This window comes from Mucor mucedo, assembly GCF_025094135.1.
Source record: "Mucor mucedo strain NRRL 3635 chromosome Unknown EV154scaffold_16, whole genome shotgun sequence".
NCBI classification, from domain to species: Eukaryota; Fungi; Mucoromycota; class Mucoromycetes; order Mucorales; family Mucoraceae; genus Mucor; species Mucor mucedo.
Window position 1 is genome coordinate 61,029 of NW_026252300.1, and position 15,771 is coordinate 76,799.

General features: G+C 35.7%; 4 protein-coding genes across 4 annotated transcripts; 1 reads left to right on the forward strand and 3 right to left on the reverse strand.

The window, feature by feature from the left end:
- Window positions 1-2,768: 2,768 nt before the first annotated feature.
- EV154DRAFT_498062 (SURF4 family-domain-containing protein) lies at window positions 2,769-3,850 on the reverse strand. Its single transcript, XM_051600315.1, has 2 exons — window positions 3,543-3,850; window positions 2,769-3,431 (listed from the first exon to the last, which is right to left on the reverse strand). Exons 1-2 carry the CDS (start codon window positions 3,780-3,782, stop codon window positions 2,844-2,846), a joined length of 828 nt encoding a protein of 275 aa, XP_051460936.1. The 5' UTR covers window positions 3,783-3,850; the 3' UTR covers window positions 2,769-2,843.
- A 1,118-nt stretch (window positions 3,851-4,968) lies between these two features.
- On the reverse strand, window positions 4,969-8,741 carry EV154DRAFT_536511 (P-loop containing nucleoside triphosphate hydrolase protein; the record flags this gene model as incomplete). Its single annotated transcript, XM_051604144.1, has 13 exons — window positions 4,969-5,129; window positions 5,186-5,393; window positions 5,451-5,698; window positions 5,759-5,877; window positions 6,036-6,040; window positions 6,259-6,603; window positions 6,712-8,013; window positions 8,067-8,315; window positions 8,377-8,401; window positions 8,464-8,511; window position 8,568; window positions 8,626-8,670; window positions 8,720-8,741. 13 exons carry the CDS (start codon window positions 8,739-8,741, stop codon window positions 4,969-4,971), a joined length of 2,778 nt encoding a protein of 925 aa, XP_051460937.1.
- Window positions 8,742-9,284: 543 nt separating this feature from the next.
- EV154DRAFT_498067 (translation factor GUF1, mitochondrial) lies at window positions 9,285-12,209 on the forward strand. Its single transcript, XM_051600316.1, has 15 exons — window positions 9,285-9,430; window positions 9,489-9,579; window positions 9,629-9,656; window positions 9,713-9,815; window positions 9,873-9,935; window positions 9,994-10,505; window positions 10,576-10,894; window positions 10,946-10,994; window positions 11,055-11,182; window positions 11,245-11,277; window positions 11,342-11,521; window positions 11,580-11,755; window positions 11,828-11,864; window positions 11,920-11,995; window positions 12,062-12,209. The coding sequence occupies exons 1-15, from the start codon at window positions 9,323-9,325 to the stop codon at window positions 12,121-12,123; spliced, it is 1,965 nt and encodes a 654-aa protein (XP_051460938.1). The 5' UTR covers window positions 9,285-9,322; the 3' UTR covers window positions 12,124-12,209.
- Window positions 12,210-12,800: 591 nt separating this feature from the next.
- EV154DRAFT_498070 (uncharacterized protein) lies at window positions 12,801-14,292 on the reverse strand (the record flags this gene model as incomplete). The annotated part of the gene is made up of 1 exon (XM_051600317.1): window positions 12,801-14,292. A coding segment is annotated over one exon (870 nt), but the record flags the coding sequence as incomplete, so codon positions are not given.
- Between the last annotated feature and the right edge of the window lie 1,479 nt (window positions 14,293-15,771).

The window sequence follows — 15,771 nt, forward strand, 5'->3', positions numbered from 1 at the left end:
TCTTTTTTTATCTTCTTCGAAGGGTCGACAGTTTTAATCTTATGCAAATACTAATACAAGAAAAATGAATTATGCATAAGTGCTATATGTCTTGAAACGGGTCTCTTGGGGACAGCCAATTTTCTTAGTGATAGCCAGGGTGCACGTAGTTGTGATGTCGGGTTATGATACCTCAACTGATACCAAGAGGACAATATAACTTATCATCTTGAACTGGATACAGAGTTATTACAATCAACATATGGTCAGCCTGTCTTTATGTGCTATAGCTTACTTTCAACTTCTCGTTCAGACTTTACCCTAATATTTCTGCGTAAGATTAATATCAAACGAGCTCAAAGGCGAAAGAGTAACGATGAAATTGTCAAATGAGGTATAAATTGTTAAACATACAATTATTCGTAACTACTACATTGTTTTTAATTGTACATTCTTGTTTCCAGGTCAAAATGACAGCTATGATGCCGATCTTACGGTGTCATTGCGTGTACTTTGGCTGTCTCTAAAAGACTTGTAAGGCATCTTAATAACAAAAGTAAAGGACAAAAAAGAATGGAAACACCCGGTTAAGACATACCGGTCCATTTGCTTCTAAAAAAGGAGAGGTTACTAATGCACCAAAAGCCGAAGAAGTGGCTTAAGCCTTGAGAACCCCAAGACCCTGTTTGTGGTATTGCGCCTCCAGACTTGTAACCATTACAGAAGAGAAAAAAACTATTTTTCAACTTTTTCCTTTACATACGTGAGAACCATGACATACTACTTTAGACAAATATAAAAAATGTCACCAAATATTTTATTTCTTTCATATGTTTTCTCCATGACTTTCCATGGAGGACTTTCTCTATAGACTCTTTCTATGAAAGAATGTATATCTTTGACTATGCACTTCCAGAGTAAGCCTTGTGAAAAATAGTTTTGTTTTACCAATAAGAAAAAAGTTCATTGCTAATTCAACTATTGCTTGAGATAAAGAACAGGCAATTTAATGTAGTAGCTGTCATAAAAGCCTATGTTATAGTGTGATGGTCAGATAACGAGAGGAAATCAACTTGTAGCGTGTTAAGGAAAAGTGAGAAACTGGCGGAATTGCGAAGGATGCGGAAGCGGGTTGAACCCAATGAGATGTTTGCATTGGCCGAAGAATGCTGTAACTGACTTGTGCCAAGGTGAGTGCTGGATATTATTAGCAAGTATGATGTGATGGATTAAAGATTAAAAATACATAAAGAGAAGGAGTAATGGGAATATAATTATGCTGATTATGTAATTTTTTATCCAGTTAAAATAACTAAGCACGGTTGTGGATGTTAAGGGACCGGATTTGAAGATATACCATGGCCTTATAAGTATCATCCGAGTTCAATTTTACTAATTTACTTTTTTAACTACACTACTTATTGTAGAATATAAAGTACACTAGCTGATCAGATTTTTTCTTCATCATCATCACTGTTAGCATTGTTACCAGTATTGTCTCAATAATCAGAGCAGTAATCATTATCGAAAATTGAGTCAGAATATTTATATCTATTCTATTCATCACTGGAGATCATCTTTAAACAACACAATCTATCTACGAGCTTTTGACCATTAAGTGTAACATCTTTTCGATGCATTCTTCACTGATGTAGGACTATTTATCCGTTATTCGGGCTTCAAGGGGTGCCGATTTTATTTTGTAATCTTTCATATAGCATATTTGTATCTTTGTCCAATTTTCCTTGGTGAACAATCAATCTTTCTTTTTTTTTTTTGGTATATTACTGCATCTGCATTTTATATTACTCATCAACTTCTTTTTTTTTTTTTTTTTTTTTTTTTTGTAGTTAAACAAGAATAAAAGTAATCTACCGCTTACAAATTTCGGTAAAATTATATGAAGACACGGTCGTCTACAAAATAAGAAATGTAAGTTCTTAGATAATTGTGTCCACATAGTGTGAAAGAAAAGACTGTATATACAGCAGTGATACCCTATTATAATTTTAAACGGTTGTGGAATGACAAAGTTACGCTGTTTTCGAACACTTTATCTTAATAAAAATATATGTTACCCTTCGATGATAACCTTCATTGAATGTCTAGCGGATAGTAAATCTGTTGACAAGTCTGGTTCAACTATAACCAGTATTCTTCTTGTTGGCCCAAACGTTTTGTTGTGCTCATAAAATACCAAATATTGGATATAATATTTGTCAGTTTTATCTAATTTGGCTCATCAGTGTAACGTTAAAATAAGATATATATGAAATACAGCTGTAAGTTGAAATGGAAATTTATAACACTTTAGATAGTTGCACCAATGTATAAGTTGGCAGTGAAACAAACAAATTATAAAACCAGTAAGGTTTTTATAGACTAAAAAAAATTATATTTGATAAACAAGCTTTCCGAACTTTTTTTACACAGGAATGATTACCCGGTTTTGAGTAACATACACATATATTACACCGAGGATATTGACAGTAATTTTCGAATTTTATCTCTGGACACTGGGATTATCAGGTAATGTTTGGATTCATAAGAATATAAATTTGATATATATTCGAACGGCATATTTAAATCAGACACAGGTTAAATTGTTAGGGATTGGGCGGTCTGGCTTTTGATAAGGCACAAAATAAAGGTTCGTGTCCCGTAGCAGAGTAATACAACGAAAGCAATGTAGTTTACACATGGTGTGAGAAAAAAAAAGATCGCAATATGCAGATACTTGAGACTGTAGATACTGTAAAATCAAACTGAAAAGGGTCAGGGGGGATATTTACTGTATGTACTTGAATATAATTCAAAAAGGTTTTTTTTTTTAATACAAAATCACATATATATATATAAAAAAATTAATATTCTTTCTTCTTTTCATCATAACTTAAACCACCAGGACCAGTGCTGACCAACAATAAGAACCCACCGACTGTACTTAAAGATTGGAAGAAATCGTATCTCAAGAAATCACGCTTATAATAACTGTGTTGTACTGACCAAAAGTTGTTGACGAAAACGTTGAGGACGGATAAAAAGAGCACTAAAAACATGGCTGACCACTTTGCCTTGAATCCAACAGCTACCATGATACATGCAGCTAAACCACAGACGGATACAGCAACACGCATGATCGACCAGTCACCATGGAAGGCAGATCCGATGAAAAGGAAAATCAAAAGGATACGACCAGCCAATTGCAAATACATACGACGGTTTGATTCTGACATTTGAGGAAGAGCAGCAAACATTTGCTTACGCTTAACCATAGTTTCAGAAAGGACCATCATCAAACCACCCATAACTGATAAGTTACGTAAAAAGAACGACATATCAAAAATCAAACCATAACCAAAAGCTTGAGCAACAATAACACCCATAAGACCGTAGATAGCATAAGCTTGATGCTTCTTGACCACAATAAAGAAAGAAGCACCCAACATAACCTAAAAGACGATTATTAGTCGTTCAATTGCTTCTCAACACGTAACCCACCTCCTTTATCGTTTGCTCTGACCCCCTTTTTTTTCTTTTTTCTTTTTAACTTAACCACTTACAATAACATTTAAACCAAGGAAGAGATGACTCAATCCAGTAGGGAAATGTCTACTTTGTTGCATAAATGTGAGTTGGTCACTCCATTGCATAATAATACGCAAAGAATCCTCCAAGAATGTAGCAATAATAAGGAATCTTGACATAGCTGGGATATAAGGTTTTAAAGGTTGACCAAACGAGTCAAGGATATCTTCTGCCTTTGTGCTGAAGGCTTCCATTTGTTCTTTAACGGTAGCCATTTTCTTTTGTTAAGGTTTGGGAGGAATCTGGTTGAGAACCAAGGAAAAAGATATTTTAGAAAAGAAAGAGCAACCCAAAGCCGGGAAGGTTTTTTTTTTCTCGTATTAAGTGTGTGTGATGCGGCCCTTTGCGCCTTCTCAATACTAGCCAATGACATTATACCACACCCAAATTTTCGTGAGGGTTTTGCAAGGAGCTAAAAATAATAAATTGTACACCCCTCTGTTTAACGTTGACGCAAGATAAAGCCGAGGATTGTCATAACATTTGGATCATCCTTTTTTTATTTAGTACTAAATAAGCAAAATGGGCAGAAATCGTCAAAAATGGCATAAAATACCGTCACTGCATACCCAGAACAACCTGTACTAATTACAGATATCGTGCATTTAACCTTGCCTCCCACAATAACTTGGCATATTCATTTAATCATACTGGTCTATTGAGAATTGTTGAATGGTATAAGCCTAGTCTTAAAATCGCTCTCATATTTTAAGGGGGTTGTGGGATACTTATGCAGTTTACAACTACGGAGAATTTCTAGTGATTACTTTGGTTCTGGTACTTAGCAAGATTCAACCCCGATAATTGACAAGAACCAGTAATTGCTCTTGGCAAACATTTTCATCCCGCACGGTTCAGGAGGAGGAATGGTATAATACAGAAAGCTGACAATTTCAGGCCAAATTATATGTGTGTAGCTTCAATGAGTCAACCCATGATCTTGCAATAAATGCGGCGCATGACTTTTTTGATTTTAATTTTTAAAATGCCAAACAAACAAAGGTCAGGAACATGTTGAATTGTTAGAGTAAGCACGCATGAAAACAGTGCAATCACTCTTAGACTCACGTGTAAACATGATTTATGTCCGATGTTTTGTTTGAGGCTGTAGTTGATATAATAGTGTTCTATTTATTCTTCAATATTCAGAGAAGTTTGCTCCTGTATAATGCTATTACTGCCATCCAATAATAAATAGAATTGTTTATAATCTCATGTTAGATAATGCTTTATGCGTTAATTGCAGCATCAATTCTGTAATATTCAGCCACAATAAAGGTAGTCCCTTCAGCTTTGACAGTCAAAATCCGATAAACTCTTTTAGAGTGGCGCTTCGTATGACAAGACGATGAAGCGATAAGAATTTGGCAATTAGTTTATTATTTCTTAAAGGTGTCATATTTAAACAACTGTTAAAGTCTGTCCGGCAGTCCAAGTCTGACCTCCAGCTAAAACAACCCAATCAGCAACACTTCCAGCTTCAACACAAATCATATTTTTATATTCTTCGTTGCCAAAATCACCCATAGCCTTAGCCTTTTCAATCCAAGGATTCCAAACAACTAAATAAAAAATTGAATATAATCGCTCCTCATATGTGCTATATAGTTATGCTTACCAGTATCCTTTAAGTTACTCTTTTCAATCTGAATTCGAGAACCGTCTCCAACCTCTAAAATGAGCTTATCTTGAACCTTCTTGTACACTCTATCGACCTCACCAGCAATTGTGACATTTTCATTCTGTTCAGTAAATTTGGCACCTGCCTCTACTTTATCAACGTATTCACAAGAGGCCAAGCCTTGAACTTGTGAACTGGTGACATCCTAAGTATAATATTTTCAGCATTACAGTGTATTCTCATTATAACCATGGATACTTACGGGAACACTAAAGTACGTGTGAAGAAGAGTATTGAATTCAAAAGTATCTTCATCTTCATTCTTCAAATTGAAAAAGGTCTTAATTGACTTTGCTGACAAACTAACAGTGTAAGTCAAACGGAAAGAATGGGGCCATGCATTTCTAGCTTCTTGGGGGATTTGTGTATCCTTTAAACCAAAACGAACCACAACTTCATCATTATCGCTCACAATACCAAGATATTCCCAATAATTATTACGAGCAAAGCCTTAATTACGTAATCTGTTATTAATTTCGGTATTTGTAATCATTTGTAAAACTATTTTACCGTGTTGAGGAAGAGCGATCTTTTCTTTAGTGCCGAAAATAGGGAAACAAATTGGAATACCACCACGGATAGCCTTGCTGCCGTCGAGCTTGGCCTCCTTGCTGAAATACATAACATGTCTTTAGTGTTTCAAAATTAAAACGTGTTCATTTTTTTTAGTACCTGACAAAGATACGCTCTACGTTATCAGCAATCCAACTGGTAACAGTGGCACCTTTTTTAAAAAGTTAAACTAGTGTATAAACGCGTTTTTTAGGTAATTACCGAAAAGAGAAACCTGGGCTTTTGAACCAGAAGGATGTTCAAGAAAAATAGTTTTATTAGATTCGTGAGCAGGCATTTTGTAATTATTAAAGAAGAAAGAACAGAAAAAATATAATCCTTGGGCACTAAAAATAAAGCAGAAAAAGTCGGGAAAACAATTTATTAAATTAAGTTTCGATTTCATCATCCTTCTTTTTCTTTTCTGGGTCTTCCAATAGAGCTTCTTCGTCTCCAACAGGCGCCATATGTTGCTCTAACAAATTTTGCTCTTCAGTAGGAGCCATACCGGGTTCATGGTTACGCTTGATATCTAAATCAACTTCTCCACTAGGCAAGGTTTTAATGGATACTTTAGCGGTTTCTCCAGTACGAATACCACCATCAATTAGAAGACGAGCCAAAGGATTTAATAATTTCTTTTGGATCAAACGATTCAATGGACGGGCACCATAAGCTGGCTCATATCCGTGTTCTCCCAACCAATCTCTTGCTTCCATATCAACGTCAATAGAAATACGACGATCTGCTGTTCTTTCTTCTACTTCCTTGATACGAACATCAACAATATCTCTTAAGGCAGCCTTTGAAAGTCGGTTGAAAATAACCATTTCATCAATACGATTAACAAATTCAGGTGCAAACGTGTGTCGTACTGCCTCAAGTACGTGATGCTTGGCATGTGAACTCACTTCACCATCTGCATTTACGTCAGAGACTAAAGCATCCGCTCCCAAATTTGAGGTCATAATAATAATCGTGTTTCGGAAATCGATCTTTCTTCCTTTTGTATCTGTCAATACACCATCATCAAGCACTTGTAACAAGATGTTTGATACATCACGATGAGCTTTTTCCATTTCATCTAAAAGGACTACTGCATAAGGTCTACGTCGAACGGCTTCGGTCAATTCACCTCCTTCTTCGTGTCCAACATAACCTGGTGGAGAACCAATCAAACGGCTCACGCTAAATTTCTCCATGTATTCAGACATATCGACACGTACAATAGCATTTTCTGTGTCAAATAAGAACTTTGCAATTGTTTTGCAAAGTTCGGTTTTACCAACACCAGTAGGGCCTAAAAATAAGAAGGACGCAATGGGCTTAGAGGGATTTTGAAGACCGGCCCTACTTAAACGGACAGCCTCAGCAACTGCTGTAATAGCTTCGTCTTGGCCAACTACACGCTTCGACATGACATCTTCCATATGAAGCAACTTTTCTCTTTCGCCCTTCATCAAGTTTCTTACAGGAATACCAGTCATTTGGGAAACAACACGAGCAATATCATTACTTGTTACACGTTCATGAATAAATGACTCTGGGTTATCTTCTTCTGCCGTATCTGTGGGCAACTTCTTTTCGAGGTTTGGAATAACACCGTAACGAAGTTCGGAAGCTCTTTGGAAATTACCACTACGTTGAGCTGCCTCTAAATCGACACGTGCCTTTTCGAGATCTTCTTTAACACGCTTGATCTCTTCCAACTTTTGTCGTTCCGTATTCCAAATAGCAGAAAGACGTTGACTTTCTTTTTGCTTTGTTTCAAGCTCTGATTGAAGTTTTTCACGTCGCTCAACAGACATGACATCGGTTTCTTTACGAAGTGACTCTAATTCGATTTGAGTCGTCATGATTTGACGATCGAGGTTCTCGAGTGCTTCGGGTTTGCTTTCTTGTTGGAGGCGAAGTTTGGAACATGCTTCGTCGACCAAATCAATAGCCTTATCGGGGAGGAAACGATCAGCAATGTAACGATGAGAATGGATTGCAGCAGCTACAATAGCGGCATCGGAAATGCGGACACCGTGATGTACTTCGTAACGCTCTTTAAGACCACGAAGGATGGAAATGGTATCAGTGACACTGGGTTCCTCCACCATAACTTGTTGGAAACGTCTAGCTAAGGCGGGATCTTGCATAATGTATTTACGATATTCGTCAATAGTAGTAGCACCAACACATCGAAGTTGACCTCTAGCCAATGCAGGCTAAGAAAAATGTGATTAGAAGGAGAAGAAAAGATGCTACTGTCTGTTTATACCTTTAATAAATTGCCGGCATCCATTGCGCCTTCAGATTTACCCAATCCAAGTAACATGTGGATCTCATCCACAAACAAGATGATATTACCATCTGATTCTGATACTTCCTTTAAGACACCTTTCAAACGGTCTTCAAATTCACCACGGTATTTAGCTCCCGCAACAAGTGCGCCCAAATCCAAAGCGATAACACGTTTGCCTTTGATTGATTCTGGTACTTCATTGGCAATAATACGTTGTGCAAGACCCTGTAATTTCGGAAGATTTAGTTTCACATGACCCATGGATTTCTATTATATTACTGCTTACTTCTGCGATCGCTGTTTTGCCGACACTAATAAGCGAGGAAGAAAGCTTAATAATCGTATTCGATTCGTTTTAATTTAATCACTTTACCCAGCTTCACCAATCAATACAGGGTTATTCTTGGTTCGACGTGCCAAACTGTCATAAAGTTGTCAGTTTATATATTGTCTCTTTGTATTATTGTTTTATCTTACACTAAAAAAGGTAATTCAGTTGAATCGAACGTTTATAGTATTTGCAATGATAGCTTACCTTCAAGAGTTCTTCTGATTTCCTCATCACGCCCAATGATAGGATCTAGTCATGATTAAAAAAAAAATATGCAACAAAAAAGTCCGACACTTACCTAATTTTCCCTTCTCGGCCATTGCGTTAAGGTCAATACCCTAGGGATGTTCGTTAGTGATTACACAATATGTAGTTGTTGGGTATACACTGTACATATAGTTCAAGAGGGCTTTTTTCCTTCTCTTGGTTAGGATTCATTCGAAGTTCTGGTCCGCCCGGTCCTTATCAAACATTTTTTTTTGTTTAAGACATATACTTTGATGATAGATAATTCTTTTATTTTACCAGCATAAAATCGTTTGGCACAATAGACACTTGTCAGCTTCCATGGCTGCTGAGCTTTTACTGCAGTGACGAGTGACATTCTGACATTACGAGCTGCGTTACGTTGAGCAACCGTTGTCAGTTGACGCACGTTTACTTTTCCAAGGCTGCGTTGTGATATTCTAAACATGGCCTTATTTATTTACTTTTTCCAGTTGGTGTAAACGAAGAAAGAATTGAAACCAACATGTTTTTGGGTTGACCTTTTCAAAACATTGGCGGAGATGGAATTTTATCCCCGATATTTAAAGCAAGTCACTTTACTTTTTTTTTTTTTTTGTGAAAGGTTTAAAAGGAAGGGGGTATGGTATTGTTGTTTTACACAAGAACCACATAAATGAGTTTGTTTTTACAAAAAAATTCATTCAACTTTTTTTGTAAAGGGTTGACAAGAATACCTTGTTCTATTATTTATAAACGTTGGAACTCTAAGAGTACAACAGAGGTAAGAAAGCTAAGAAAGAAGGAAATAGCATAGGAAAGTTTTTGACACTCTCAGATAGAAATTGAAAGGGGCAGATCCAACAAAATCAATTGATTTGACTACTTTTCCTGCAGAAAACATTCGAAATTTTAGTATTATTGCTCATATTGGTACGCTGCAAGAATTTAAAAAAGTTACACTTATATTAACCTATCGTAGATCATGGAAAAAGTACATTGGCGGACAGGTTGGTTGCAAATTTTATCTATTAGGAAACTTCATCTCATTGATAGTGCTTAATAGATTATTAGAATTGACGAATACGATTTCAAAGTCTGGATCAAATAAACAAGTTCTGGATAAATTAAAAGTTGAAAGAGAACGTGGAATTACTGTCAAAGCTCAAGTAAAGTTGAAATTTGGTTTAATGGTTTAAATCAACACTGAAATTTTGTCATTTTAGACCGTCTCCATGTTTTATAAGCACAAAGGCACCAACTATCTGTTAAACCTAATTGATACTCCCGTAAGAAAGGAAAAACTTTATCAACTGTACACTTATTGATATTATGCTTATAATTCAGGGACATGTTGATTTTAGTTACGAAGTATCACGATCATTAGCAGCATGTCAAGGAACCTTGTTATTAGTAGATGCAGCACAAGGAATTCAGGCACAGACTGTGGCAAACTTCTACCTAGCTTTTGGTGAAGGTTTGGAAATTATACCTGTGCTTAATAAGATTGATCTTCCTGGTGCTGAACCGGAACGAGTATTACGACAAATCGAAAGTGCATTTGAATTAGATACAAGCTCCATTTTACAAATATCTGCCAAATCAGGGATCAACATTGACCAAGTGTTACCAAGTGTTATTGAAAAAGTTCCTCCTCCAGTAGGATCTAGAGATAAACCATTCCGAGGATTACTCTTTGATTCTTGGTATGATAAATATGTCGGTGTCGTTTGTATGTTGGGTATGAAGGATGGTGTGCTTAGAAAAGGCGACAAAGTTGTATCAGCTTATTCAGATACCAAATATGAAATTACCGAGGTTGGTATCATGCATCCCGAACAGTTAGCTACAGGATATTTGTAAGTATATATGTATATGTATATATATATATATGGAAAACAAGTTAAATAATATAGGTGTTTTTCTTAGACATGCTGGTCAGGTAGGATACATTGTATGTGGCATGAAGAGTGCATCAGAAGCTCATATTGGCGATACATTTCATCACCTGGGCCAGACAGTGGAAGCTTTACCCGGTTTTCAACCTGCACAATCTATGGTATTTGCTGGTATTTTTCCTGTAGATACAAACGATTTCAGAAAATTGGATGATAACATCAAAAAATTGACGTTGAACGATGCAAGTGTCTCTGTTCACAAAGAAACTAGTCATGCTTTAGGACAGGGTTGGCGTTTGGGCTTTTTAGGAACCTTACATATGGATGTGTTTCGACAAAGATTAGAAAATGTAAATTACCTTCGATAAAAAAAATTATGCAACTAATTAGTGGAAATTTAGGAATATGATGCAAACATCATTGTTACACAGCCAACTGTGCCATACAAAGGTAAATCTTTATTTTTAATTTTTACGCATCATCATCGAGTCTTACAATTATATGCCACAGTTATTTACAACGATAAAAGCTCTAAACTTGTAAGAAACCCGGCTGATTTCCCAGACGTTGAGGAACGTTCATTCAAAGTAGCCAAATTACAAGAACCTATGGTTTTGGCGACCCTAATTTTCCCTGATGTAAGTTAAACATGACACTAATCCAATCCAATTTGGGACAAACTTTAATTAAGAATCTATAGGAATATATGGGAAAACTAATTGAATTGTGTGGTGTAAAGTATATTAAGACTATTTTTTTAAATGTAATTACCAACCCTAACCCTTGCATAAATGTAGACCAGAAGAGGTGAACAATTGGAATATGTTTATGTGGATGAGACACGTGTGATGATGAAATATAGAATGCCGCTTGCCGAAGTAGTAACCGACTTTTACGATGAATTAAAAAGTAGATCTTCAGGGTATGCCTCATTCGATTATGAAGATGGTGGATACGAAGATAGTGATTTGGTTAAGGTTTGTTAATTAAGCTTTCTTTTTCCCTTTTCTTGTGATACTTATAACTGCTTTATAGATGAACGTGCTTTTAAACTCTAAACCAGTAGATGCATTATCTGTAATTCTGCATCGTTCCCAGGTTGATATTGTAGGTCGGGATTGGGTAAAAAGATTGAAGGGGGTTATCCAAAGACAATTGTTTGATATCTCCATTCAAACAGCCTTGGGAAGCAAAATCATCGCCAGAGAATCGTAAATATTTTATAAAAAAAAACTTGTAGGCCCAGATTTTTTTTTTTTTATTAATTTGAAATTCAAATTTAGTATTTCTGCTTTGCGTAAAAATGTCACCGCCAAATGCGTAAGCACAAAAAGAGACACAAATCACAAATCACAAACTAATTATTTTTGTGTAGTATGGCGGAGATGCTTCCCGAAAAATGAAATTGTTACAAAAGCAAAAGGAAGGAAAGAAAAGAATGAAGATGATTGGTAAGCTTTGAGTTCATATTGATCTATTGTGGTACAATGTTTCTAATACTTTCTTTTTAAATAAAGGTAATGTCGAGTTGCCCCAAAAGGCATTCTACGACTTTATGGACAAAAGTAAAGCAGCTTAGATTTGTAATTTTATGTAAATACCCGCTAGAATGTACTGCTAAAATAAAAACCTTCCAGTACAATATGTATAATCATTGACTTTCTATTCTTTCATTGTCGTATGTCACCATTCAGTCTTAAGTAAGGGAAACACAAAGTGGCATCATTTTAAATATGCAACATGATATTTGATCTATTAATGCTCTCCTTCTGACATACATGCGTCTCTTGACATTGTTCATGAGATAGTATTAAAATTACCAACGTGTACACTTTTTTATAAATTATTTAAATGTTAGTCAGAAACTGATGTTACCAACAATAGATAAAATCTAGATCTTGTGTATTCTTCTATATCATTTCACATAGCATTAAATTTAGATCTTTCATGTTTATATTCCATTCTATTTCTTGGGTTTAATTCAATTGAATTGTTTTGATCTGTGGTGGAGAGCAAATTGAAAACAGAAAAAATTTAAAAATCGAAACATAAAATTACCAAGTCGAAATGACCTGATAAGTATCTTTATAAATTTTGGTTGCTATTCAGTCCGTTTGCTACATTGAATAATGACCCCTCCAATATTGGGTGCAAAAAAAAAAAAAAAAATTCTGGAAGTGTAAAACTTTTTCTGAGGTTGTGCGAGTAATTTTGAGAAAGTGTGCTTTTTTTTAATAAGTTGAGGTGTAACATTAATTTTGTATGCCCGCCATTAACCGGAGCCCATAGATCAAAAGAAACACTCTATTTTCGAATTCTATGTATGTAATCTAGACATAATTGGAAGCTTGACATTAACCTTTTCGACTTAAAGGGGTAAAATTAGACATTCATTATACTTCACGGAACAGCTTTATTTGGGTGTGAAATAAATTTTATTACCGAATTGTCAAATTGACAACTCGCTCTTCTTTCGAACTTTGTAATTAAATAAAAAAAAAGGGAGTGTCTGATGGTAATGGAAGCGATAGGAGCAAGATTGAATCTTAGGCATAGTAATTAAATTGATAGTAGTAGTAGTTATAGTAGTAGTTATTAAGTAGAAAGTTTAAATAGTAATGGTAGTATTAGGTTGTTGAGGTTGCAACTGTGCGGGTGTAAATATTTATAATGGAGTATGAGTTTGGTTATTCCCAATGTAACTGGGCCCTGTAAATTAAAATGCTGGTTTATGTCAACCCCTTTGGCGTTAGAGTAAGCTTGAGTGTGCTTCCGCGTCGGCCAGTGATCAAATCTTCAAGTTCCTGCATTTTTCTTTCTTTTTCGACATCCACAGCTACGTTTTTCTTAGGGACATTATATGTCTTAATTTTTCTTAATGGTGTAGATTTGCTAGCTTCCATGCATGGTTGTTCCAAGGACGCAAATGTAGCTGCAGCAGAAGAGGCCGAAAATGAGCTGCCTACCTTGCTACTACGACGTCTCTCCTTTATTTTAGTACGAAGAGACTTCCCGTGAGTCAATTCATTTTTTGGGGGCTTAATTGATATAGTGCTTTGTTGTTGTTGTTGTTTATAAATAACAGTGGATGAACAAGAATGTCTACGGCCGGTATTAGATGTTACGGCCATGACATAATCCTCTGATATTTGCTCTCTTGGATCGGTAGCAACTGTTCTGCGTGCTTCGGCGTTTCTTGACCTGTTAAGATTTCTTTCTTGTGTTCTATCTGGCACGAGGTCAAGAGGATGCATAGGTCTCTCAAATTCCCTTCTAACAGGCATCATTGTGCGACGTTGAGGTGCAGGTGAAAGAGAATTAGGTGGTGTTGAAGACCATGGGCTTCTTTGTTGAGGGATAGGAGGAGGAGGGGAGAGTGGTTGATAAAGCTCGTAGGGGATATCATTACTTTTATCGTTCGAGTAAATGCTGGTAAAAGCTGTTCGGGTGGGGGATACTAATGAATATATACTAGTGGAATGTTGAAGGATAGGTGGTGAAATTTGGAGATGCGCAGCAGCTTTTCGGTTTAATGTTGACGGCGCATGACCGCTATAAGCATCTATTTGTGGGCGGAATATACTTTTCAGCTTTATGCTTCTTTTTGTTCAGTATGTTCGAGCATTAAAATGAGTAAGGAGTGTAATAAAGAAAAAAATGAATAGGAAAAGAAGAAAGGAAGAAAAAAATTTAAATTTTGAGATTAATATATATATTCTTGGCTCTCTGTGTAAGGAACCGGGTTACCGATATTCCGATTAGATAAAAATAAAAGGAGGGTAAGTGTCGACATTACCAGTTATTATTTTTATTTAGCGGCGTTTATTGACACACGGGGAAGTTGAATGTCTGGAACCATTTGTTACACAAACTCAGCACCTTGTTAGCAGCCGATTTTCAGGCTGTAGTACAAGTTACATGTAATATTGTAACAACACTCATCACCCCATTTGTGTTGATTGAACTCCAAATTTACCCAATTTTTTTCGCCTAAGCCCCGAAAAAAAGTTTTTTTTTTAATAAAATATGACACAAGAATTACTTTCATGTCAGCGTATGCCACGTTTTATGACAATCTCATGATAATTAGCAAATTCTGTTATCAAGTCCTATCAACATGTTGAACCGTACAATTTGTCATATCTATTTATAATATGCAGAGATATCAAGTATTACACAATCTTTTTGTTTTTTTTTTTAAGTTTTATTATGATGAGGAACCACATGGAACACTGACGTATTTTGACGATAATAAACAATTAATATTCTTCCGCAAAAAAAAACTTTTTATCGTCCCATGTTTCCGGATATAGATGAAAATTACACAGCCTTCATTTGGAATCTTCTTGATGCAGGTTACTGTTCCATTGACGGGGTAATGACGACATCATCTCTTGTTTGACCAGGTAAAAAGGCCATGTTTCTCAAAAGGTAGAACCCCGATTTTAAATCGATAGCTCGTTCAATCAGATTGATCAGATTTGTCTCCCCTTCATATTAACATGCTCGTGAGGCAGTTTGTCATTATCAGAACAGCTCTAAAATGGCTACTTTGTGATACCAATTTCTAAGCCCGTAATTAAAAAGTTTCCGCTTGTCTCTGCCCGGATGGACCCTAGATTCTGAGCTCTCAAAGTCATTCACATGTATTTGCTGATTTTTTTAAAATGATCGTTGTAATTTTTAATATGACACAACAGTTTTATATTTTATGTTAAATCGGATGCGAATTTATCGGAAATACACAATGGTTGAATACAGGATTTTACTCTGAACAAGACGATATAAGTTTCTTTTTAGACGGATCCAGAGTTTAATTTAGACATGTAAAAGTTGACGCTGATTCTTTATTTATATATATATAGATATCAGCTGTAAGAATCCGAAGTATAACATATGCCAATGATTCATTATAATGTGCTTTTTCATGTCGGTGGTTGATTATCAAAATAAGAGTTCAGCTTTCGTACTTCGTTATTTGGTCCGTGCTTGCTGTGAGATGATTATATTACTACTTATAATGTTCGAACCGGAGGAACATCTGGTCGGGACCATCCAGGATAAACGGTGATACTTTCTTGGGCAATTCATTTTTGATCCAATTGAAGATGTTCTTCATGCTTGATGTCGATTTTTTTTTGACCATGTTCATCACATATTAATACACAAAAAACTAAATTGATATGCAAATCTTAAAGTAATATTTTGTGTAAATCGCGAAGTTTTT

Coding starts and splice junctions, on each gene's coding strand:
- EV154DRAFT_498062 (XM_051600315.1), bottom strand. CDS start 3,782: ATGGCTACCGTTAAAGAACAAATGGAAGCCTTCAGCACAAAGGCAGAA. Junction 3,432..3,542: donor TCCTTGGTTTAAATGTTATT/GTAAGTGGTTAA, acceptor ATCGTCTTTTAG/GTTATGTTGGGTGCTTCTTT.
- EV154DRAFT_498067 (XM_051600316.1), top strand. CDS start 9,323: ATGAGTTTGTTTTTACAAAAAAATTCATTCAACTTTTTTTGTAAAGGG. Junction 10,895..10,945: donor TTCGACAAAGATTAGAAAAT/GTAAATTACCTT, acceptor GTGGAAATTTAG/GAATATGATGCAAACATCAT. Junction 11,183..11,244: donor CGACCCTAATTTTCCCTGAT/GTAAGTTAAACA, acceptor AAGAATCTATAG/GAATATATGGGAAAACTAAT.